This window comes from Penicillium rubens (assembly GCF_028828025.1).
Source record: "Penicillium rubens strain IBT 27055 chromosome Unknown utg000003l_segment0_segment0, whole genome shotgun sequence".
NCBI classification, from domain to species: domain Eukaryota; kingdom Fungi; phylum Ascomycota; class Eurotiomycetes; order Eurotiales; family Aspergillaceae; genus Penicillium; species Penicillium rubens.
In genome coordinates this window covers 9,407,879-9,431,662 of record NW_026890601.1, presented here as the reverse complement: position 1 = coordinate 9,431,662, position 23,784 = coordinate 9,407,879, and the positions used below count along the sequence as shown (strand labels likewise).

The following is a 23,784-nucleotide window of genomic DNA, read 5'->3' as shown; positions in this document are numbered from 1 at the left end:
TGCTGCCCTAAGTCTATAATGGGGTATATATTTTCTATTTTCCAACAGCCAACCTCCTAAGCCTGCTGCGGCTTCGTCCGCCCAAGCCCCTCCTTCGCATAAAAGTCCATCGGATACACGCCCTTATTCCCGGTATCCCAGTTCTCCCGCACACCCAGCGCAACAAGCGCCTCATACGGTGTCAGCAGTGGCCGCGGGAACGCATATCCCCAATCAATACTCAACCGCGGACAAGCAATCTGCACCCAGCATTCCACATCCGCCATAGACGCCAGCTTCCCGGGGAAGATCTCACTCAGCAGTAAGTTAACAATTGGAATCCCGCGTTCGCGTAGGTGTCGCTCGATCATCGCCATAGTGTGTGGGTTACCCTGTCGACCGAGCGAGCCGAGGATAATCCCCCACTTTTTCGCAGTTTTGGCTGTGGCGATCGCGTCCCGGCGGATAGTGTGCATCTCCTCGTGCTCGTAGCTCTCGCGCGTCAGGGTCCGCGAGTACGGATCGTACCGGTAGGCCGGGATGGAGGGGTTGTGGATCATGGCGGATTCGAGGTGGAAGCGGCCGTCGCCGAGGTAGAGGATTGCGTCGATTTCGGTTTCGGAAAGTTGGGGTGATGTACAGCCGAGGATCTCGCCTTTAGAGAGTGGTGTGATTTGTGGGATTATGACGCGGAACCCGGCACGCTCTAGCACGGGTTTCAGTCCGTGTAGCGTTGCGTTGAATTGGATCGTGCCTACTGTCGCGATTGACTGTCCTGGCTTGAAGTTGCGCTCTAGCGTTGCGAGGAGATGGCTTGTGTCGATGCTGATGTCCACGAAGATGTAGAGCGTTTTGATCTGGGTTACGTCGACTGGGATCAGGCAGCTGTGTGCGTAGTGTACTAGCAGGTCGCAGCCTAGGGCGCGCGCTGTGTAGTCGTCAATGCAGCAGGCGCCGTAGGTGACGTCGCCCATGATGAGGGTTTCGATTCCAGGGCAGAACTGGGTTAGGATGTCGGAGATGGTGGTCGCGAAGATGAGGAGTCCCTCTGGGAATTGGAGGGCTACTCGCTTGGCACCTGATGTGCGGACTCGGTGGATTGTCTTCGGAATCTCGAACGAGTAGTTCTTGGGCAGAAGCTCCATTGCTTCTTGGATCTCGGGATCGTTCAGAATCTCTGGCGGCACTTGGTTGAGCGTGCGGGGAGTGCGTCTGGGAGCGGCTGGAGCAAGTGGAAATTAGTATATGGACCTTAATTGTGCCAGAGTAAGATAAGTACCTGTTTGCACCGCTGTGGACTCAACATCCTTTTGACTGGTCGTATCCTTCTGGGCTTGGGCATCCGCTGTTCGTCGTCCGACAAATCTCTTCTTTGGTTGCCGCATTTGGGTGGCGGGTTGTGAGGCATCCTCAGCAGAGGGGGCAGGAATACTTGGATCCATTATATCCAGTTGTAATATGTGTCAAAATTTCAGAAGTTGGGCCTCCCAGCGATCTTGATGATCGTCAAATATTGTATCATCCCACTTCTTTTTTTCTGCCGACTGACTCAGCAGAGGTGGGGTGATCAACTAGTCCGGAAGTGGTAAAGCGCTCTCCGCATTCTCGGCCTCCTACTGTTCCATTCCCAGAGCTTTCCCTCTTACCTGCTATTTCCTTTACAGTTCTGGTTGTTCTGATCATACAAATTGGCCTAAACTTAACCATGATGACAGCTCGCCCCAGGTTGAGTTTGTTCTCAGCCCTGCGCTCCTCATATTCTGCACGTCGCTTCGCAACCGAGTCGCGGTTAACCTCGGACCATGTCCGCATCGTGGAGGTTGGCGCTCGAGATGGACTGCAGAATGAGAAGAAGTCCATTCCAATGAAAACAAAGCTTGATTTGATTGAGCGACTGGCTAAGACGGGTGTTACTACCATTGAAGCTGGCTCATTTGTGCCTGCAAAATGGGTACCCCAGGTATGTTCTTGCTGAGCAGCATCGTGTGGTACGGCGATTTCGGACACGGAAAGCTGATGATTTGGTTACATGATAACAGATGGCAAGCACGGCTGAAATTTGCGAGCATCTTCTCACAAAACCGCCCAAGGCACAGTCTACAATCGCATACAACTATCTTGTCCCCAACATCAGAGGACTGGAGAACCTGGTCAAGATACTTGATGAGACAGGAGTCCCTGCAGATGCGACTGGAGAGACATCTAAGGCTGCGACAACCACGGAGGTGTCTCTTTTCGCAGCAGCAACGGAAGCTTTTTCGAAGGCCAATACCAACTGCTCCATTGCCGAGTCACTGGAGCGCATCAAGCCGATTGTCTCATTAGCAAAGACCAAGGATATCCGGGTACGCGGATATGTCTCTGTCGCACTAGGATGCCCCTATGAAGGGCCTGATGTGGATCCTGTCAAGGTTGCAGATATTACCGCGACGCTGCTGGAGATGGGAGCGGATGAGGTCTCAGTGGCGGACACAACGGGTATGGGCACCGCTCCCCGAACCATGGAGCTTATGCAGGCACTCAAGGCTGCTGGCATCGCTAATACAGATTTGGCGTTGCACTTCCATGATACCTATGGGCAGGCCTTGGTGAACACAATCGTCGGGTTGGAGCATGGTGTCCGTATTTTCGACAGCAGCGTGGGCGGGCTTGGTGGTTGCCCATATTCCAAGGGCGCGACGGGGAATGTGGCTACGGAGGACCTTGTGCACACTATTCACAGCCTGGGGATGCACACGGGAATCAGCCTGGATGAGATGTCGAAGATTGGAGGTTGGATTAGTGGGGAGTTGGACCGAGCTAATGGTAGCCGGGCTGGAAAGGCGACTCTCGCTCGTCTTGCGGATGAAAAAGCGTCGCTTTGATCAATTTGCGCTATAGCCTGTGCTTGTTATTATTCGGAGTGTTTATTAGTTCCCAACGGGTTTCATATATTTGCCAACACGACACAATATGCCTACCTTGTATCTTAGGCTTTCTTGTCAATAGCTATTGATAAGACTTTTAGCACTAATATACGTCCATTTCAAGAAAATCAAGTAGCTTTCATTGTTGTGGTACTAAAAGTCAGAACTATCAATGGTTGTATATTCAAGGTTACATGTTGAAAAATGGACATCAGTCTTTTTAGTAGTCTTTTTAGTAGTCTTTCCATTAGCCTCTTGTGTACATAGTCTTTTTAGGTAGTGTCTCTTAGAAGCGGCTTCCCCCAGAGTCCTTCCTCATTTCAGGTAGACGTCACCTTCCAGAAACCGTATACAGTTTTGGAGTCGGCCAGCGCCACGGTGACCTCCGCATAGGTCTTTCCACCGACCTTGTCACTTATGACGAAGCCCCTGACAGCAAGTCTAAACTGCGTGCACGGCATTCCTGGCCGTGTCCTGTTGCCAACGACGAATCCAGTTCGTCGAGCGCGCCTACGCAAGATGGCACTTGAAAATGTCGTGATCTCTGCAGCGAACATATTTAACCTATCAAGACATATTGACAAAAATCGCCTGTTCGGGTGACTGCACACTGGAAGAGAGTATTCAGATCGTACTACCTTAGCGTACGTCAAGTCCACAAATTGGAGTATACTCGCTGAACGGTTTTTATATGGTTTGAAAGCACGGTGAGTTCCCTATCCTGAACATTGTATTACCTTGAGATCAATCCAGAGGTCCTGCTTTAGAGCAGTTTGTGCCAGAGAGATGAATTGACCGATCCGACTCGGAAACACCAAAGTCAATCCAACAGGGAAGCTCGCCTATGTGCATGATGTCAATTTCTTTATGGGCCTAGAAGTTGCGCTGGATGGGTAGCGCTGGCAGAGGCCAGGATGATGACAGCTCGTATAGTCGAATGGTTCCATCTCCAAACAGCTTGCTGAAACATCCCTCAACCGACCGACTGGCTATCATCGGGTCCACCCGTGAGTGCCGAAGTTGAAGATTGGTGGTGTACTTTTTCACGGCAGTGAACTGCTGCCAACATTAGAGCATGTTTAGAGCTCGTGCTTCGTAGTCTGGCTTGTAGAATAACCACGCGACACTTTGATTTTAGTGCTTACGGAGTACAGTTGCGCGGGACTTGTAATAGATCTTATGGGCGAAAATGGACAGGTCGAATTGTGGTGAGATTAGGGCATCGGGGTGCACGAGATCTTATTCCAGGCACGTGAGAGAGGTGTAACAGACAACCATCCAAGCAAATCCACAATCGGACCTGTGGACCTTCAGTGGAACCTCCCGCGGGCCTCCCTTGGTTCTGATCTGATATGACCTTGTGATCATAACGTCCAACGTACTCCGTACAACGGACTCCCAGAGCTCACGTTAAGCTGAAGGCCGGGTTTAGTGCGGCGACCTGTGCGTACTCGACCCACCGTTCATCTCACGCATTTTCGCAGATCAAAGGGAGAGATTTCAAAGCTCTCGACAAGTGAGAATCCGGCAATTCCTCGAGTCCAAGAGGCCAATCAGAAGCCAAGCAGAAGCCCATATAATCCGATGGAGCCAGGGGCATCCAAAAGGTCCAAATTCCTCTGATCGACTGGAATGATCTGCTTTAGCGCGGAATGAGCCTCGTGTTTGTTTCTTTTTCCTCTTCCTATACGCTCTTTTGGTGAGTTTAAGGGTTGTGTGTGCATGGAAAGATCGAACTTCGCTGATCAGAGCTTCATTTCAGCTTGCCCCCACTAATTCTACCTCCCTCCACACTCTCTCCTGACCACTCTCCGACATAAAAATTTCCGACGCCTACTACAGCCTGACTGGCATCCCCGGACCCGTCTGATGAACTTGGCTTGACATGCAAATATACCGCGCTCTCAGCGGACCTTGAATCACCGATCGCATCCTCCCCGAGGATATGGCTACTCCCACACCCCTCAGTGCGAAAAGCAAGCTTGCCGGACCCGGCGCATCCTTGAAAATCACTCCTTCGAACTCTCCGATCCTCCGACCAGGCACGCGATCCCCCAGCAAAACCTCTCATCAGTCCTCCTTATCTCTCCAGACCGTTATCGGCACAACAACGACCACCCCCAATGGCTTTTCAAGCCATGACCAGAGCAGAAGCTTTGCGCTATGCGCTGGATCAGCAGCGGTTCTTGCAGAGTTAGACGAGAACGACAATATAACACAGCGCTTCTTCCGAGCCCGCCCCTCCGCGACAAGTGTCAACCCATCAACTTCTTTTTACAACCAGTCAACTCCCCCGGCCACCCCAGACCCACGATCGCGATCCCTGTCCCATATCCGATCCAATCCACACCTGAATATCCACAATGGGTCTCCGTCAAGCGAAGCTGCCGACAGCGGGAGTCCACGTGGGTGGTCTTCGAGGGAAAGAATCAAAGCAGTGACGAGTGTTTCGATCAGCCCGAATGGAAGATTCCTTGCGGTGGGAGAGGTGAGTGGGGGAATGTGAGCTAAATCGGTGCAAAAACAACAGCTGACAACGTCAAGACTGGCTATAATCCTCGAGTCTTGATATTTTCAACAGCGAGGGATGCATTGCCGGATGTTCCTCTATCCATTCTGAACGAGCATACTTTCGGTGTTCGCAGCCTGGCGTTTAGCCCCAATTCTCAGTATTTGGCAACACTCGGCAATCCAAACGACGGGTTCCTCTTTATCTGGACAATCAACCTCAAAAATGGGTCGGCCAAGCTGCACTCCGCGAATAAATGCACCTCATTTATCAAGGATATGTGCTGGGTCGGCCAGAGCTTGGTCACGTATGTTTAATCTGATGGTGATAACTAGCAGTCAACTAATGTCTTTGTCTTTGTTCAGGACCGGTCTGCGACACGTGAAGGTCTGGCGTCTTCCAACGGTGATTCGGCCTGTTTCACCAACCAAGACACGCTTGAACGTTGAGGGAGCTGGCCCCTCGCCCAATCCTGCCCCGAAAGCACTTTCTGGCAGGAATTGTCTACTAGGTGCACTGGGCGACAACACCTTCACTTGTGTGAACAGTATCTCCTATAACGAGGCTGTAATTGGCACAGACTCAGGTGCAGTTTGCTTCCTCGATGACCGCGAAGGATCCCAGAAGATAATCACAGTAAAGCAAGCTGGATTCAGCATCACCTCGTTGGCCGTTGACTTTGATCGAGAGTCTATATGGCTAGGTGGACGAGGAAGGCAAATGCAGCGGGTGCCATTTGATGTTCTACGATCATCCGGCTCATCCACGCCAATGTCGCCTGCGCGTCTTGACAAGAGTGCGGTCGACAAGAAAAGCAAGATCCCGGCGATTACTTGTATGGCTTCTCTTAATTCTCATCTGGTCACTGTTGAATCAACCCGCGCGATTCATGTCTATCCGATTGACACCTTAAGCGAAGACGGTGAGCAGGAGGAGGGGGAGGCTTCCATGCCGGCCCATCGGGACCCGATTCTCGGTATTTGCCGTATGGATTTCCCCAACGGCTTGTCTGCGGACTTCTTCACGTGGTCTCGCAATGGTTCGGTGAACTTTTGGGATGCCCAAGGGAAGTGCCGAGGATCGAAATATATCGATGTCGACCAATTTCCAGGAAAAGAAGACGATGCGGCAAATGAGCTCAAAGTTTTGAGAACCGCTGAAAATGCGCACTGGTTTGTCTCTGGTGACAAGCTCGGCGTATTAAGGTATGTGGAATGGAGATTTGATAGTGGCCACGCTCTTCAACTAACCCATTCGATGCAGAATATTTTCGAACTCCGAGTGGACCTGCCTCAACCAGGCGCGCGCCCACGGTGGAGAAATCACAGATGTGGCCATCCAAGGCATGGACGATACCTGGTTGATAGCTAGTTCTGGGCGTGACCGGATGGTGCAACTCTTCGAGAAACGAGACACCGACTTGCAATTGATTCAAACCATGGATGATCACGTCGGCGCCGTTGGAAAATTGATGTTCATCAACGAAGGCGAAAAGCTGCTTTCGTGCTCCGCAGACCGCACTGTTGTCATACGGGATCGTGCTACACGCGAGGTGGATTGTGGCACATCTGTTGCCTACCTCATCTCAAGGGTCATCACTCAAAAGTCCTCTCCCGTGTCGATGACACTTTGCCCAGACGACTCGAACATCCTATACCTTTCTACCATGGACCGTTGCGTTTCGAAATTCGATATCCCCTCCGGGCATCAACTCCACTGTTTCAAAGCATCTGATTCGGAGACAGCTGATGCGGTGATTATGAGCTCGTTGACAGTTGCATCTGAAATCTCAGGTCAGACCCCGAAGGTTCTTGTAGGTGTTTCGAGCACCGACAAATCTATTCGTGTGTATGATCTTGAGCGAGATCAGCTTCTCACTGGCGAATTTGGCCATACGGAAGGCGTCACTGATGTGTTGCTCCTGGAAGACCGTGATAAATCCGATGGGTCCCAAACCAAGCGCACAGTGGTCAGCACTGGTATGGATGGTATCTTGATGATATGGAACCTATCTGTCCAGCAACAGGTCTCACCAGACCTCATCGGGAATGCACGCGAGGACGATGAGAACCCCGTAAAGGAAATGACAGCGGCGAAGCCCCCTCTCTCCGAAAAGTCCTTTCCCGCAGCGAGCTCGCCGGATTTCAACGACCGGATAGTCCGAATCCTACAACACCAACACCTATACGCGAGCAATCACCAACGCTACTTCGCAAGATGTCTCGACTCTCCCTAGCACCATCATCACTAAAGAACCACGCCGTCTCAGAAACGCCATCCCCACCAAACCGCCTCTCTCCGACAACAGGCACACCACAAGACCGGCGCCGCCGGTCCCCATCCCCAGTAAGCCCTAAAACAAAGACCCCAACACCCCGAAAACCACACAGCGCAAGGACCACCAACCGCCGCACATCCCTTGACTTCCGCACCCGCGGTAAGACAACCCCGCGGAGTGAGTTCGGAAGCTTGGACATGTCCACCGAGCAGCTATGCCGGACGCTCCGAGCGTATCGCAAGAAACTCAACGGCTCAAGTCAACGCATGCAAGCCCAGAAGGAGCTCGAGCGCGAGCTCAGTCTCACACTCCGCATTGTGGGTGGTCGTGGACAGAGCAGCGATGAGAGCGGCGAAACCGAGACGGATAGCAGCGGTAAGGATATGGAGCAGGAACAGAAACAGAGCTACTCGGCAACGCCCAAGTCGCCTCGTGTTCCTCACCGTATGCCGTCTACCCCGTCGTTGCGGTATAAAGGGGTGCGGCAGGTTTCGCGGAGCCGGTCTTGTGATGCGAATGAGGAAGAATGAAGCTCATTCTCTCACTGGCTGCTTTTTTAATTCTGCTTCAGGCGGAGGAACTGCATTTCCGATGTTATATGGCTCCGGTCATGGAATTGCTATGGCGCTTTTATATCGCTTTCCCTTGATCCTTTCCTTTTCTTCTTTCTTATTTACTGGCATTTTGGCTCGTGCATTCGCTTGATTTATCTTTTTTCGTTTCCTTTCTCGCATCTTTGCATCATCTACTAAAGTTTTGGTGGCGTGGGCGATTTTTCTTTCTACTTCCTGATTTCTTAGAGATCATTCCCCTTCTGATGATACCCATATTTACCTTTGAGAGGCCGTCGGCCATCTCACCATGACCAAGATCATTGAGTCCTTTCTTTCTCTCCATACTTTTATTTTGATCGGGAAAGCATAAGAATGCCTAATTCAATTTTTCAATTGCATCTCGAAAACTTAGCACTTCATTACATACGCATCCCTCCACCTTGCCCCAACCCATCTGAAATAACATCGAGCACCTCCATCCAATCCCCAACCTAGTCTCAATCAGGAGCGTCTTGATAAACCCTTGTTGCTCATTGCACTCTCACCACGGACCCATCAGAAATATCCGGATCAAACGAATCTGATAACTCATCAAACCCTCAAACTCCAATCAAGCTCCCCAGTCTGTTCTGCAGCGCCTTGACTAGCTGTTTGCCCTGGGCACCAGGCACAAGCTGAGAAATCCGAATAGCTTTGTCCGCCCAACGCTGACAGTCCTCGTCTTGGGTGGCGCGATAAAAGTCAGCAGCCTTGTTAAAAGCCATGCTAGCGATCTGCATCAACTCTACAGCTGGATATGTAAACACTTCACCAAGCTCCGACTTGGCCTGGATGGCATGCAGCCCGTGCTGTAGGTGCGCACTTTCTTCAACACCTGCCTCTTTGTCTGCCATTGCGAGGACTTCGTCGAGGACTTCTTCAGCAACCTCGGGATCGGCCATTTCTACATCAAGAGAGGCAGTCCCAGAAGAGGTTGTGTATTGAACCGGTGCGATGGCTAGACCGAATAGACAATGAAGGTAATGGGGCAAGGAAACGCGGAAGTCGCGTTGCCATGTGGTAGGGGGGTCGTCCTGTAGCTTTTTGAGCTTTGACACGATCCGCTATCGTACAAACGTCAGAAGCTGCTCAAAGAATTTTGCCTCCCGGGCATAGGAATAGAACGCACCTTGATGATACTGATCGCCAGTCTGGGTGGTAAGTCCAATTGGAGAGTCAGATCCATGATCGGTGCGTGGAACTTCGGACCAGGGAATGCTTCGTCGGATGCACATATGCTGGCGACATCCTGCCACATCTTGAGGTGCATGGCAGCCTCAAGGTCGAAGAATTTCGCAATATCATAGTGCCTGTCTTCTTTGTAATTTGCATCATCATCATCTGTCTCCTCTTCTCCATCTTTCCAACCATGCAAGTTATTGAGGTGCTGGAAACAAGCGCGTACATCCTTGTAGTGCGGTACCTGTAGAGTCAGTACCGCCACCGATTTTATTGAAGGACCATTGAAACTAACCTTTTCAGTCGGGTCGTCCTCGCAGCGGGCCTTGAGGGAGCTAACAAGAAGACGGAGGTAAGCAACCGCAAAGAAATGCGGCCTGGGTGCTTCCGAGCCCATCTCAGGGTATGCAATCTGACGATACTGGAGCGCAAACTGATAAAATGTTAGTAAACGTAGCTAAACAGACAGTTTGAATGGGTTTAGAACAGACATCTCTGGAATGATCTAAGACAGAAGTAGTCCACAAGAGCCCAGAGGAGGCGATGAGTTTCAAAGCAATTTTGTAAGTTGCAAAATAGAGCCATTGCAGTTGGGTGACTGAGACCTCCTGGTTGCCACCTTCAAACATGCTGTTCTCTTTTGCATAAGACAGGGCTATTAACGATTAGCATCAAAAAGTTGCGGTTGCTTGAGAGCAAAACATACCACTCTGGAGAACAGTCTCGATACAGTTGCCAAGCCTCTGGTTAAATCCCTTGGACAGCTCTTCGGAAAGAAGTGTGATTGCAAATCTGTTCAGGGTAGCCAAGTTAGCCTTATATATACGAAGTGACAGATTTGAAACCTTCTCACAGGTAATGTTCGGCAGCGGAAAAGTGGTCATGATAAATGTCATCTGAAGTCAAACATTTGATGAATTGATCAAGGCAGTTCAGTACTTCCTCTGGTTTGTTTTGTCTCTGAGCTTCCATTGCGCACGATAGTAGACTCATTTGCTTGTCCGGCACGGGATGCAAAGGAAACCCGAGATAGAAATGCCCTTACATATGGTTAGAGTAGGTCAGGAGTGTCGAAGTTCGATGGGTCATTCATACCAGAGCCATCGTTTCCCTCCAGCAATGTCAATTTGTAAGACAAGTACATCCTTTGACAATCCATCTGGCTTTGGAATAGACCCCGATCGAGTAGCCGACGAGCAGCGGTGACATGTCCAGTCTGTAAATAACATGCAACCAGCTTTCTGGAAAGATGTTAGAGCTCTATGCAAGTTAAACTTCAATTCTTTTCAACTGACTTTTGTATCGCGACCTGAATGGACAGGGAGCAGTGTTGGAAGATCTTAGGGTCACTGCACACCTGAAGCCATGACTGTGCAGTCCAGTAGTCCTTCTTGAGGAGTGCACCACCAGTCATTTTCCAGATACACTGTACACAATCAGTCAGCGTTTTTCATTGACGACGATGAGAGTTTGCCTTACGATCACGGTTGCGTGTGCTGCATTGGTGCTGATTGATGGATATCCACCTTTCTCTAGTGCGTCAATCACGCCCCGGAGGATGCGAATCCGCTTAGAATCAGAGAGCTCTGATCTGCTCAGAAGCAGAAGGAAAGCAACGAAGCATTTCTCTCTCCATTCTTTTGTTGGCAAAGGGCGCATGAGTAAAATCCGAAATGCTTCCATTCCGTTATCTGAACCACTAAATAACCGTCAGCAGAGTCCCTCACTAGATGGGCTGTATCAAGGTACCTTGTATGGCCAAGAGACCGGGCGAATTGAAAAATTCTAGATGCACTGTTAGCATCCTGGAAAAATCCTGGATCAATCAACACTGGTGGACTAGCTCACATCGGCATGTTCATATCTGTGAGAGTCATCTTCTCAACCAGACTTTTCAGACCTACAACAATAGAGTCAATTCAATTCGATCCAAGATAAAAACAGGTCTTACCTTGGAGTGATCCCTCAGTGCCAGGATTATTATGTCCCACAGAGAGATCATAAAGGACCATAGCAGGGTGCTCTGGGTAATTCTAGAAAGGTCAGCTTGAAGTCTATCATACTCACCACAAACATACTTCTCTCAATACCCTGCTTTCAAGTTCGCAGATGACGGTTGACTGAACGCTTTTGACTTGCATACAAGCAATAACTGCAACACGTCAGCCCAGTTCATTAACTAGATCACCCCACTCACCAAGGGAATGTCGAACGACCAAGTTCCAATTGTAGTAGTCTGGAAACTGCATCTGAGTCATAGTGTATAAGGACTGCAAATGGTCGCTCGCTCTCTGCAGCCATGTGATTGCGATGTCAGGCAGGCGCCGTGCAAGTGCAGAGTCACCGATGATAAAACAAGTCTCGAAGATCAACTCTTCATCATCCGACACAACTGGCGCAGGGAGTTTGGCAAAGAAATGCTCGGCAATATCTACTCGGTCCTGCAGCCAGGCCTGGAATACTATGTCAATCTGCTGTTAACACACAAAATAGTGTATGTAACTCACCAGTCGAATACGGAGCAAGACATATCTTGTGGTGACATTGCGGTTAACCGCAGGATCAAGCCCAAGATGAGCAGGTTGAACACTTTCTAGTCTCTGAGCTGCCACTGATAAGATATTCAGCGCGATTTCGCGTTGCTGGTTCCCTGTTCTGTTATTAGATCCGACAAAGTCAAAGTGAGATGTGATGCAGGGTGATATACCAATGCAAATACGCGCCGTCCTGAGAGCCAAATCGAGAGCCCTGAGACTCCCTAAGAAAAGGTCAGATAAGATCACCTCAAAATATATCAGAGACCATAAACAACCTAGGAGATCAGGCAAGACAGCCATGTTCAGCACTGCAAACGCAAGAGCCCTCACTTTGCCGAGCAACAGTGCATCCTCCGGATTGTGACCGCGCGAGATCATCAGCTCGGCGCAGCCGTTCCAAAGCAATGTCCCGATCACATCCAGTTCCTCGTGACCCGATGTATTTGGCAACAGACAGAACGGGTTACTGTTGAGATCGCTATCCAGTCTGAAAATGACATTAGGAGAGAGCAGAGGACTTGTCGAAGTATCGACTGTAGATAAGGTTTTATGCAAGGCGCGAGCAAGGTCTAAGGCAGAAGAGCTTTGAGGTTAGCTACCGTACCCAGTGGAGGAAGACACGATGTGTGGCTCATACCTGCCAGAGCCTGGCGCGATCTAGATGGTTGCGCCATGAGGAAGACTTGACGATTCGGAGACAAGAAAAGAAGATGAGAAAATACGAGAGGAGATAAGAAGAATAAGGGAAGAGGAATCGAGGAATCGAGAAATCGAGAAATCGAGAAATCGAGAAAACGAGAAAACGATGGGGAGATGGTTGGAGTTGGAAGAGCGACGACTGAGTCGTGGAGGCCTCCACGCGATTCAAAGTCCAGGTGCTTATTCGTCTCTTGACCATCGCAAACGGGACATACACATTACTCAGAGCACTAAACCCTTTTACTTCCTAGATATCATTCAACTGAAAACAGACTGTTTGATGTTATACACATAAATCCAGCACTATACATTTTTCCGTGAAGAGTACAGCCAAAACTCGGGGAATCACTATACCAAAAGATGATACCAAAATAGAAGCCCTCGCGCGACATGAAATAAATGGCAGTCTACCAAAAAGTACTATTTATCGATGGGGAGGAAGTTCCCGACAATCAGAGACGGGCTGCACAGTGTTAGTTCCGGCATGTCAGTATCAGGAGACAGTGAACACTTACATGTTGTGATTGTCTCGTCTGATCGTAAAAGAAAAGCAGCAAGTAATACCATCACCTGTTGATTTGGGATTAGGGCTCTTCAACGTGCAACTGGTGAGCATGGCCTTTTGGGTATTGTCGAAGGCGATAGCGCCGAACTTTTCCCAATAGCTGACCAGCTGGTCTTCGACGATGATCTCGTGAATAGCAAGTTTGCCCTACAAGAGTAAACATGTCAGTTGAGTATGATATGACGTGGGGTTCTCCATTGTTGAAACATACATCTCGCAGACCCTCAACCGGGACATCAATCAGCTGTGCCATCTCATTGTTCCCTCGGAAGATCTCGCCCGTTCGACGCCAGCAGCAGGCCGGGATAGCCATGCTGGCAAAGACACGGTCGTATTCCATAAGGCTTCGCTCGAACCACATCTCTACCAGAATCAGTTCGATATCAGTCAAGCTCTGCATGCGTTCTCGGAACTTTGGGCGGAACTTGTCGAGCTGCCGCAGAATCTTCTGCCGGGATATTTGTTGCATGTTCTTTTCCATGTACTGGTTCAATCGCGCATACCCCTTAACGTAGTTGAAGGGTTTCAGCAATCCGGCGTCATATTTCGCCTTGAGAAGCTTGTTCATCCGCTCCTCTGGTGGGTCAGTTCCTGCCGGGTCGGCGGCGGTCATGTAGTACGTTTCTCGGGCTTTGTCATTGCCCACCGTGGAGGTCGAGGGTTGAATCGAGTCTCCTGGAGGTACTTGGCTTTGTGCCGGCGGTGGAAGCTGCGCGGGAGGCGGCAACCCGCTAGGTAGCGCCATACCATTCATCGAGTTCATCAACGAGGAATCAGTGTAGGGTCCCTGCATGTCTTGATTTTGGAACATTGCCCCGTCATCCAGGAGACTGTTACTGAGGAAATCCCCGAGCAGATTGTACTCGTTGGTCACCTCGTGTGCATTGAACATGTACGACGGGTGGAGAGAATGCATGTCCTGGAACTGATTCTGACCACCTACCCAGTCGTTGTATTGCATGACTGTCATATCACGTCAGCTTAGTTCGAAGGCGAAACTGGATTCATTGCGAACTCACGCTGAGAGTTAGCCTCGAGGCCCTGATTAGATGCAGAAAGATTCCCAGGCGGCACTGTTGAAGGCGGATTCACAGCTGAGGGTGCAATTCCGATCGTGGTATCAGGGAATGTTTGCTGACCAGCAGCATCGGCGACGTCGACACTCCTAGGCATGCCTTGTACGGGGCCCAATTCATTGTTAGACGAGCCCTCGTCGTCTGCAGCAGAATGTTCGTGTTCGCTACGTCCTCGTTTCGCCGTTTCTCTCGGTTCGTCATGGCACAGGTGACCGATGTTTCGCTTTATACAGCGGGTGCAGGGCCGTTCCTTCATAGATTCAGACAGGTCAGCTGGCGCAATTTATTTCCCGCAAGTCTGCGTTCAGAGTTTCAGACATGACGGGTCGTGAACAGGGAGAGGGGAGACAGAGGTGTCGTACCGAGTCGCAGGTCATATGCTGTCCCACACGAACAAAATCCCGTTAGTAAAGCCAGTTCCTTGAATAGATATGTGCCAGCACTGATGTCACGGCCTATCGCATATAGTAACCAAGCATAATGGCATTCCCTAGGGGTAAACTCACCGAGCGACGGCAATATACGCAGGCTGGAATTGCGGGAAACCCTCGTTAGCGAAGACGTTCTTATCGTTATGCGCAACAGAATCGGCCGCGCCCAGACCCCTGTCGCATGCTGCGCAACGGCACCTTACCGTGATTCACCTTCCGGCGCTTCTTGGGACTGGAGTGACTCCCCGAGCCGGTCGTTTCGGCCTTGACCGCAGATGTTTGCGGGTTCTTGACGCTCGTATCCTTCCCTGCATCAGTGGACCTGGATTTTATCGCATTGGAGGCGCCCAGCGGCGCATTCTTTTCGGACATTGCGCAAGAGTTCAGTGAGAACCACCAGGGCCGGAGCAAAATGGCTGCCTGCAGACCAGTTGGTAGTAGTTGGTAAACTTCAGAAAGTTCTTGGGGGAATGGAGAAAGCGGAGTCACCCCTCCGAACTGCTCCGCATGGGGTTGGCTATTTGGGCACACGCCACTTTCGGGGCGAGACCTCGGTCAAGGCATTACGTTTTCTATCCTTACAATTGGCCGCATTTTGATTAAAACCCCATTGTGTAAAAGACATAAACTCGTGTTTATTGATTGCTAACCGTCTAGTTCTCTCTTTCCGGGCGGTGGAGCCTCGGGTTGTCATGTAATCACCCTTGAAGCAGGGCTCCCCAGGTTGGACTGGGTGCGCATTAGACTCGCATTACCCTTCTCCTAACATAATGTGCTTCATATTTTACCACTGTGGTGGGATATCCTTCTGATGAGAGGTGAGTCCAACCGTATCCGGGTTCCACCGTATGCAGCTATTCAGCGACTGCATTGGAATTCGAGCACGCGACAAGGATTGCATCTGTGACTCCCGGTCGCCAAGCGCGGTCAGTATTTGGTTTACGTTTTTAATAAACGTGCATATCCTGGGTCCCGAGGCCCTTCATGTGTCAATCATAAGCGTCAAAATGCCGGGTTTGGTGGTTTTGTACGGTGCGGTGATGTCCAGTGGGACGATCAGTCGTTCGGCATCGAGTATAAATCCAAGGCAGCTTGTGAACGAGTTATGGCATCCCCGAGTCCTGCGAAGGGGGCGGTGTTGCTTTGCATGGATTGAAGATGGCCATGCAGTTGCTTCATGAGTCCATGGACTTCAGGGTCGGTCTCCAACTAAATTCAAACACAATGGTAAGTTGACAGAGCGAGCACGTGTGGTTCAGGAGCACTCCATACTTCGTCTAGAGACACTTGGCTATCTTTGGCGCCAAGAAGCGTGAACTCAGAGGACCCAGACCCCTCAGTTCGAGGAAGTGCATCCAACTGCCGAAGCACAGGGTGCTCCTACGGCCGTAAAATGTTAGCTAGTCACACTCAGAAACAGGACGATGAGTTTGCCGCATACATTTTTCGTCTGTCGTTTCCTTTCAGCCTCGGCCCGTTTGGCATTCTTGTCCATTTCCTGGAGCGACTTTGTTTCTCCAGCAAGAAGGGCTTCTTCTTTGGCGATCTCAGCTTTTAGTAGATCGACGCTATCATTCACCGTAGCTAAATGGCCCTCGAGGGAGCGCTAAGAACGTAATCAGTATGGACTTGTTGTCGGCAATCGTAGAGGGTCACATACGTGCTCATTCAGCGCAGATTCGTAGTCAAAGTTCGAGTCCTTCGTTATGGGCGGGAATGGCATTCGCGGGAGTCGTTTGCCCAAACTAAAATAACAAGGAGTGTACGATCAGTCTCATCATCTCTCTCTCAAGACAGTGGTAGCTCTGCATAAGCTTCCGGACTGAGCATGCTGCCTTACTTTCGCACGACCGCTTGCACAGCGCCTTGTGCCTCAATTCGTTTGCGCTCATTGTGATTCCGCATTATCACCGGTCGTTCGAGGGAGTGGAACATGCCCATGACTTTTTCCTGGACGGGTTCTGGTAGAGGGGCCCATTTCGACTTGATGGTCTTCTCTGGGACACGGCGGACATGAGGTTTCAGATAGGCGTAGCGCTTGGAGTCATCTTCCTGCGAGGCATCGTCGCCCGCGTGTTTTCGTTTTGGAGGCATAGTAAGTTGAGGGTGTTGGTGGTCTGTCGGGTCCACAATTAAGGTTACGTCGACGCGTCTTCACATGCAGGCAAAACAGAGCGGTGGAGACGGGACATACTATGTAGCATTCCAACTCACAGGGTCTTGGTGTTTTGGGCATTAACATGTATTCGCGCATAATAATTTTGAAATGAAAACTGAAGTAGAGTCTGCGTCTGTCCTCGAAATTTCAAATTGAAGTACTTCTATACCAACTTTAGAACTAAGCGTGTGTAGAGAGCACACACCTAACCTACGCCATACATACCAAGCTTTTGCAGCAAAAATCTACATCTTAATATATGGACCAGCCTAATTTTTAAACACATTGAAACAATTGAGTACTCAAACTATGTTCTGCGAATACACGCCTTTCGAATCATACATGTATACATACATATGCACTAGGGTATCGATTTTTGCCGAGGATCAGCCGCAAGGTGACTTGCATCACCTACAACAATTAGATGAAAAAAGGACGGCGATGAAAGAGAATGCATAAAAAAAGGAAAATGGTATCGAGTTGCCGGGATTTGTGAAGATGAAATGCCAACTCGCCGACGTGCATACACAAAACTGTCCACCCGCTGAAACGCTTGCAATTCTCGCGAAGAAAAGAGGCAGGGGCCATCCATGAGATCATATTAACGTTGTGATCGTGTCACAGAGGGTATTAACGCGGCATCACCAAGCCATTAATGCCCTTCAAGTCATGCAGTTGGCTTTGGAGAATGTCATTCCCCCGGAGAAGGTCTTCAAGCCAGTCGGCAGCTCCAGTGAGCATTGCGCTTTTGCTGAACCCGCCGCCTCTAAGTGCTGGGACCAGTGTGCACAAGTCTTCGAAGCCTTGACGAATTAGATTTCGGCGTTTCTGCTCCGAAAGAATGTGGTTGGTCCGTTTTTGCTCTTCTGTGAGATTCTCTCGTGCAGCTTTGGACCCTGGCTGTAGTCGGGCTTTTCGAGATATGTCCGTTGATACCCGTCGGCCTTTGCTGATAGATCCTCTAGATTTTCTAGAGTGCGGTCGTGTATCATTGTCATCTGAGTATTCATCAGCCTCCTCTTTCAGAGCTCGTTGCCGTTTCCGGGGATGTAAGCTCTCGTCCAGGACAGCACTATTTCGGAAGGGAGGACCTTGAGGGGGAGCTCCAACCATGCGCTCTGGACTGGGTGCTCGTGTGTTGGCGGCACTGCTCTGTGGTTCGAAACACCCGAGATGATCGAGCAGGTCATTTGTCCGTTGTTCCTCGTCGGGCTGATCAGGGGGACGAAGGTAGCCTTGATCCATGAAACTGGCATCTGAGCCCCATCGCAAACTGCGGGCCTTTCTTGATGGATGTTGGTCCGCAGGAATGGGGTCACGGACGTCAAAGAACATCTCCGAGGTATGATATCCAATTGGGACATCAGCCCGGGGCGGAGGTTGATTTGAACCCTGTGCAGTACTTCCGGTATGTGAATTGTTTTTTTGTTGTGTCCCGTGGATGGGGAGAGACTGTCCAGCGAAAGCCTGTTGTGCTAACGTGGATCCCAACTCTGATCCATTTACACCACTATGGTAGAGCATGGAGGCTGCGGCGAATATATCCGAGCTTGTAGGATTATCTGTCATCATTCCCCCGGCTGCCTTGCCTAGCCCATGCTGCTGAAATGAAGGCTGCGATAGGGACGTGGTTGATCCCTCGAAGTTGGGTGGCAGCTCACCCGACCAGTCAAAGTTGGGTGCCCCGGATTTATGTTCTTGTCGCATCCAAAGATCATTCGTAAATTGGTTTGCGTTCATGGTTGTAAAGAAATTATCGAGCATATTTGATTCATTATCGTCAAGAAGAGAAGGTCCTGGGGGTAGAGCAGGTGCCTGTTCAAAGGGGGTGTCCATCGGGGAGAGGAAGGAGTCTGGAATCGGGTCAGAGAGTGCACAGTACAAAAGCATTCTCAGAATCACTCACATCCAAAGGGAGCAGCCGGAGGGGATGTACGCCCAGTCCGAGCTTCAGCCCTATGTCCATTCATAGCGAAGAGCGATTCAATATCAAGAGGGATTTGTATGTCGGAGTGTCGGTCAAGGAAAGGGTTGATACTCTGATGCTAAGAGTAGCGCGAACCAAGGCAATACTGTCATGCCTTGGACTAGAGCGCAAACCGCAAGATGATAGAGAAGGTTCGACTCCACAAAAGAGGGACGCGGGGGTCGATCAAGGCCACGGGGCTCTCCAGAGTTGATAATGCGACTCGATAAGGAGCCGGTTGGGCTCGGCGCAATGGGATAGGAACAAGAAGATCAGGGAGAACTGCGAAGAAAGAAAGAAATAGAAAAGGAATCAAGAGAGTGTACAAAAGAGAGATCCTGTAGAGGAATACGTGGAAAGTCTCGCATCAAAAGCAATCGTCCTGTTCGGCCTCGACCTGATCACATGCAAAAATTTGAGCGCGTGACGTAACGGTACCAAAATTACACAAATTACAGGGGATCCGCTGTGGCTTACAGTGTACCCTCGGTATTTAGTACGTTTACTGGGGAGGGCTGCTAACAGTTAACCCCCGGAGGACCCTTCCCGAGGTGAGAGAGACACCGACTTCCAAGGTTAACGTTCTGCAATGCAAAGTACTCCATACAACTGCAGGTACCCTCTGTTACCGTTTGATTCTGTTCGGAAATACACACTACGGGGTACACTTTCTTATATCTCTTTCTATCATTCTTATTTCGCAGGGAAAAACATAGCTGGGTCAGTGCGGTTCATCTCCTTGTTTTGGATTGTTCTCCTGAGATCGTCCTCTTATTATGGGGGCTTAAATTAAATCATTCGCCTTGTTCAGCCCCGCAATCCCGACAATTCTGCTCCGAAAGATCCATTGCTTCGGATGATCGTCCACTGTCTTCGCTTACCGGTTCCCTCGGCCCCGACTTTGGATCTTGTTTGCGGGGCGTTCTCTACCTGGGCAGGGACCGAGGTACAACCGCCAAGTCTCTACTAGGCCATTATTACACAGGATCCACGGTTGGTCCATACTCCAAAAACGATTGTGCAAGTGTCAATTTCCCTCTGCCGGAGAATACTACCCAATTTTCAGGAGGTGCAATTGTAGGTCACTCACAAATAAAACCTACTGAGCTCTTACGCCTCCTGATTTTCTGATTGGTGAGGAGATTCTTGTGAATCCCATCAGAGTTTACAGTTGGCTGACCTCTCGTCGCCGATTAGTTCGGGGAACTGTGATGTTGACACCTCCCGACGGATCATGACATGAGAGTTTCCGGCAGCATGGAACCTGCACTCCGGAGACGCCATGGAAGGGACAACATCCGGGTATTCAAGCCGTGAGTCCATGCGATCTACTACCCTTGTGGCTTGGTGCAACTGTGTGATCTGAAGTGCCCTTGCTGATTGTGACTGTAGCCTTCTTCGCGCCTATGCGCTCGGGTACCTATCTTCCGTCACCCCGAAGTTGGTATCTTATGTGCGTCGACTGCGCAGTAAGGACTGGACTGCGCAACAGAAACTTCAAGAGGTATGCCGTGGCATTACATAGTATGGAGCTGTTATCGCGACTTACTATGTAACCCTAAGCCTAAGCCTATCGCATAATTGAAGTGCTATAGCTGACCTCCATTTGAATAGCTAGCTAAAGTCTTGACTGGTCCTTTGCGTCTGAACAGTTTCCCAACAGCTTGTGCTTCCCTAGTTGGTGGTTCAGCCCTACTACCAATAGGATTGTATCGTCTGTCTGCATTAATCACAGCAAGGCTCTCCAGACGTGAAGTTCAGATCTCACAAAGGCTCGACCGCTTAATTAGACTCGTCATCACTTTCCTATCTGGATGGTTCAGTTTTCAACTGCTCAACAAAAACCGCATCTGTCTGCCAATAGAAGATGTCGGAACTATGCGGGACTCCACATATCAGGGGCAAGACCCTGGTCAGGCTATGGCCAATCCGCTGGAACATCACCGTCCGGAGTTAGCAGGGAGGACAATGGACCTCACCATCTACATGGTCACAAGAGCCATAGATGCGGTTGCGTGTGTTGCATGGGGTCGCTGGTCCCGTCGCCGCCAGGCCCAGAATCGCTGGACGACTATCGAATCCCTTGTCCCTGGCTTCGTTGATGCAGGTGTCTTTGCCATGAGTGCGGCTGTAGTCATGTGGGCATGGTTTTATCTCCCTGAAAGACTACCCAGAGCCTACGAGAAGTGGATCGGGGAAGCTGCTCAGGTCGATTCACGTTTAATTGAGGCCCTGCGCCGTGTTCGACGAGGAGTCTTCGTTTACGGAAAGGATACAGGCCAGGCACCTCTTCTCCAGTCGATGTGCAAAGACTACAACTGGCCAGAGGTGTGGGGAGACCCAGCAAAAGTGGCCCCGATCCCTTGCGAAATGGTTCACATGGGTTGTGGCCCCAGTTGTGAGAAACACGCATTGTATCGATTTGCCAAAACCTTCAAATTTGCCTGTGCAACCTATATACCCCTACAGATTGTTTTCCGCCTGCGCAGAATGAAATCTGCAACTGCCCTCCGTCGGGCCCTTTCTGATGCCGCACAATCATCTGCCTTCCTCGCATCCTTTGTGAGCTTATTTTACTACAGCGTCTGCCTGGCCCGGACGCGACTTGGCCCCAAGATTTTTGATGCGAAGACGGTCACTCCGATGATGTGGGACTCTGGGCTATGTGTCGGTGCGGGATGTCTCATGTGTGGCTGGAGTATATTGGTTGAAAAGACGCGGAAAAGGCAGGAGTTGGCGCTATTTGTGGCACCCCGGGCTGCCGCCACGGTTTTGCCACGGTTGTATGATAAAAAGGTATGTATCGGACCCTCGCATCCTCTGTTCACAACAGGGTTACACCCACATCCCCTCCTCTCCCTTCTCAATGTCCCCAAACCAGTCTGTGGCAGGTTCCAAAACAATCACGAGATGCTGACGCGTGTTGATGATTGCCAGTATCAATACCGAGAGCGCATCGCATTTGCCGTTAGCGCTGCTATTCTTATCACTTGCCTCCGGGAAAGACCTAGCATGGTAAGAGGAGTTTTTGGTCGCATCACATCGAGTGTATTGAATTAGACTTCCTTTCACTGAGATGTCTCGAGGCATCAAATGGTTGTATTAGTTATTATTATTTCTGGGTGCCATTACCCTGTATTATTTTTATGAACTTTGCACTCTTATCTATATATATGCATGGAATGCCCTAAGCGTAGTTATACCTAGTACATTATGTACGATGCACAAGGCGAGTAGTATCATGTTCATACCAACAGTGTCATGGTCTCTGTTTCTATATCGGTAAATTAACCGCTGGTCATGCCAACTCCGCAGCCTAGACAGCCGGAAGGATACGGTTGAGACTTCCAGTTTGGGGACAATCATGATCCCAAATCAAGATTTGATTAGAGATACCCACATTCAATATCATCGTCTCAATGTTGATCGCCGTTTAGATGTAACGTGACCCCGAGGCCTAGGGCTTATCGATAAGCCGCCGAATCACGGGAGTTATCACGTGCTGGGGATACGCTTGATCTCATGCGACTCAGCATCCAATCCCATTGAAGTTCATAGAACCATGTTTTCAAGATTACTCCCCTCACTGGGGCGCTCTGTGCTGACGGGGACGATCCCCCAGCGATCAGTCTGTCTCAGAAAGAGCGTCTTCGAGGCAGAGCGGAGGTATTTCTCGAGGAATTTCCTGCTCCATGAACAACGCAATTCATCTGCAGCGCCTTTTAATACCCCAGAATCGCAAAAACGCAATACCTCTACAATGTGAGCTGGCATTGAACCCGTATTATTGGAGGGAACGCATGTACTAACAGAGCCCCCGGTCAGGTATTATACCATCAGTATGATCCTTGGGACGGTTGCCCTTGCATATGGATCTGTCCCTCTCTACAAAATGGTATGACAAGCTCTCGCTCGATCCAGAGTACATCCTATACAGAATCTCAATCTGATCCCGATTGATTGCAGATCTGCCAACAGACCGGTTGGGGCGGTCAGCCCATTCTCACCCACCGAACCGGCGACGGTGATACCTCTGCACGTGTGACACCAGTAACAGATTCTCGCCGTCTACGCATCACATTCAACGGCTCAGTGTCGGATGTTCTCCCTTGGAAGTTCACTCCCCAGCAGCGCGAGGTCCGAGTGCTACCCGGTGAGACGGCGCTGGCATTCTATACGGCAACCAATAAGGGTCCGAATGATATTATCGGAGTCGCAACATACAGTGTCACGCCAGGTCAGGTTGCGCCGTATTTTAGCAAGATTCAATGCTTCTGCTTTGAGGAGCAGAAGCTCAATGCGGGAGAGTCTGTCGATATGCCTGTTTTCTTCTTCATTGATCCTGACTTTGCTACCGATCCTAATATGAAGGGCATTGATACTATTACCCTGTCATATACCTTCTTCAGTAAGTTTTCTGTCTACACGTTGCTTTCCTGGCCCCATCTAATCAAGAGCAGAAGCGAAATATGATGACAATGGCGTTCTAACGCCAATCGCATCATAAGTGGCTCATTACCAAGGGCGCATTGGGTACTGTATTTCAATTGTGTGAGTTTGCATAGGATTGGACATTCAACAGTGAACATAGAACATGTGTGTGGTCTTGGGTCTGCTTTTTCGTACTCATCTCATCTCTCGAAGCAAATTTTGCATGTACTATACATATCGGAGTTTGGCAGAAGGCTACCAAATGCCTAGAAAATATCTAACTGTATATATTCTTGAGTTTATCCATGTGTAATTGTACAAGTCTACGTTGAAATAAGTGCTTCGAGACTCTTTGCTGCATCCATGGATATAGTGGGATCGTGCACGGACCAGTGATTAATTAGGCGCGTGTCTGGACGCGTTCTCCAGTCCGCATCCTCTGTCGAAAAACCATCTCGATTCCTGAATCCTCACAAC

General features: G+C 50.0%; 8 protein-coding genes across 8 annotated transcripts; 3 read left to right on the top strand and 5 right to left on the bottom strand.

Moving 5' to 3' along the window:
- Positions 1-56: 56 nt before the first annotated feature.
- dph1 (2-(3-amino-3-carboxypropyl)histidine synthase) lies at positions 57-1,421 on the bottom strand (the record flags this gene model as incomplete). Its single annotated transcript, XM_002563897.1, has 2 exons — positions 57-1,201; positions 1,259-1,421. The coding sequence occupies 2 exons, from the start codon at positions 1,419-1,421 to the stop codon at positions 57-59; spliced, it is 1,308 nt and encodes a 435-aa protein (XP_002563943.1).
- Positions 1,422-1,684: 263 nt separating this feature from the next.
- Positions 1,685-2,843, top strand: N7525_009841 (hydroxymethylglutaryl-CoA lyase; the record flags this gene model as incomplete). Its single annotated transcript, XM_002563896.1, has 2 exons — positions 1,685-1,939; positions 2,019-2,843. The coding sequence occupies 2 exons, from the start codon at positions 1,685-1,687 to the stop codon at positions 2,841-2,843; spliced, it is 1,080 nt and encodes a 359-aa protein (XP_002563942.1).
- Positions 2,844-3,205: 362 nt separating this feature from the next.
- On the bottom strand, positions 3,206-3,442 carry N7525_009840 (uncharacterized protein; the record flags this gene model as incomplete). The annotated part of the gene is made up of 1 exon (XM_061214874.1): positions 3,206-3,442. The coding sequence occupies one exon, from the start codon at positions 3,440-3,442 to the stop codon at positions 3,206-3,208; it is 237 nt and encodes a 78-aa protein (XP_061069305.1).
- Positions 3,443-4,830: 1,388 nt separating this feature from the next.
- N7525_009839 (uncharacterized protein) lies at positions 4,831-8,202 on the top strand (the record flags this gene model as incomplete). Its single annotated transcript, XM_061214873.1, is given in 5 exon segments — positions 4,831-5,373; positions 5,430-5,701; positions 5,760-6,599; positions 6,658-7,509; positions 7,524-8,202. The coding sequence occupies 5 exon segments, from the start codon at positions 4,831-4,833 to the stop codon at positions 8,200-8,202; spliced, it is 3,186 nt and encodes a 1,061-aa protein (XP_061069304.1).
- A 623-nt stretch (positions 8,203-8,825) lies between these two features.
- On the bottom strand, positions 8,826-15,124 carry N7525_009838 (SPO22/ZIP4 family meiosis protein; the record flags this gene model as incomplete). The annotated part of the gene is given in 21 exon segments (XM_061214872.1): positions 8,826-9,329; positions 9,395-9,688; positions 9,740-9,877; positions 9,936-10,099; positions 10,151-10,236; positions 10,298-10,484; positions 10,540-10,685; positions 10,740-10,870; positions 10,924-11,143; positions 11,293-11,344; positions 11,396-11,477; positions 11,523-11,596; positions 11,642-11,897; positions 11,952-12,202; positions 12,257-12,550; positions 13,245-13,392; positions 13,457-14,208; positions 14,265-14,594; positions 14,774-14,811; positions 14,828-14,936; positions 14,956-15,124. 21 exon segments carry the CDS (start codon positions 15,122-15,124, stop codon positions 8,826-8,828), a joined length of 4,425 nt encoding a protein of 1,474 aa, XP_061069303.1.
- A 684-nt stretch (positions 15,125-15,808) lies between these two features.
- N7525_009837 (uncharacterized protein) lies at positions 15,809-16,846 on the bottom strand (the record flags this gene model as incomplete). Its single annotated transcript, XM_061214871.1, has 5 exons — positions 15,809-15,961; positions 16,025-16,132; positions 16,194-16,358; positions 16,413-16,497; positions 16,593-16,846. 5 exons carry the CDS (start codon positions 16,844-16,846, stop codon positions 15,809-15,811), a joined length of 765 nt encoding a protein of 254 aa, XP_061069302.1.
- Positions 16,847-17,540: 694 nt separating this feature from the next.
- N7525_009836 (basic helix-loop-helix domain-containing protein) lies at positions 17,541-18,880 on the bottom strand (the record flags this gene model as incomplete). The annotated part of the gene is made up of 2 exons (XM_002563891.1): positions 17,541-18,763; positions 18,817-18,880. The coding sequence occupies 2 exons, from the start codon at positions 18,878-18,880 to the stop codon at positions 17,541-17,543; spliced, it is 1,287 nt and encodes a 428-aa protein (XP_002563937.1).
- Positions 18,881-20,115: 1,235 nt separating this feature from the next.
- N7525_009835 (cytochrome c oxidase assembly protein) lies at positions 20,116-23,383 on the top strand (the record flags this gene model as incomplete). The annotated part of the gene is made up of 8 exons (XM_061214870.1): positions 20,116-20,189; positions 20,269-20,380; positions 20,491-21,672; positions 21,814-21,891; positions 22,499-22,638; positions 22,702-22,771; positions 22,843-23,284; positions 23,337-23,383. 8 exons carry the CDS (start codon positions 20,116-20,118, stop codon positions 23,381-23,383), a joined length of 2,145 nt encoding a protein of 714 aa, XP_061069301.1.
- Positions 23,384-23,784: the final 401 nt, after the last annotated feature.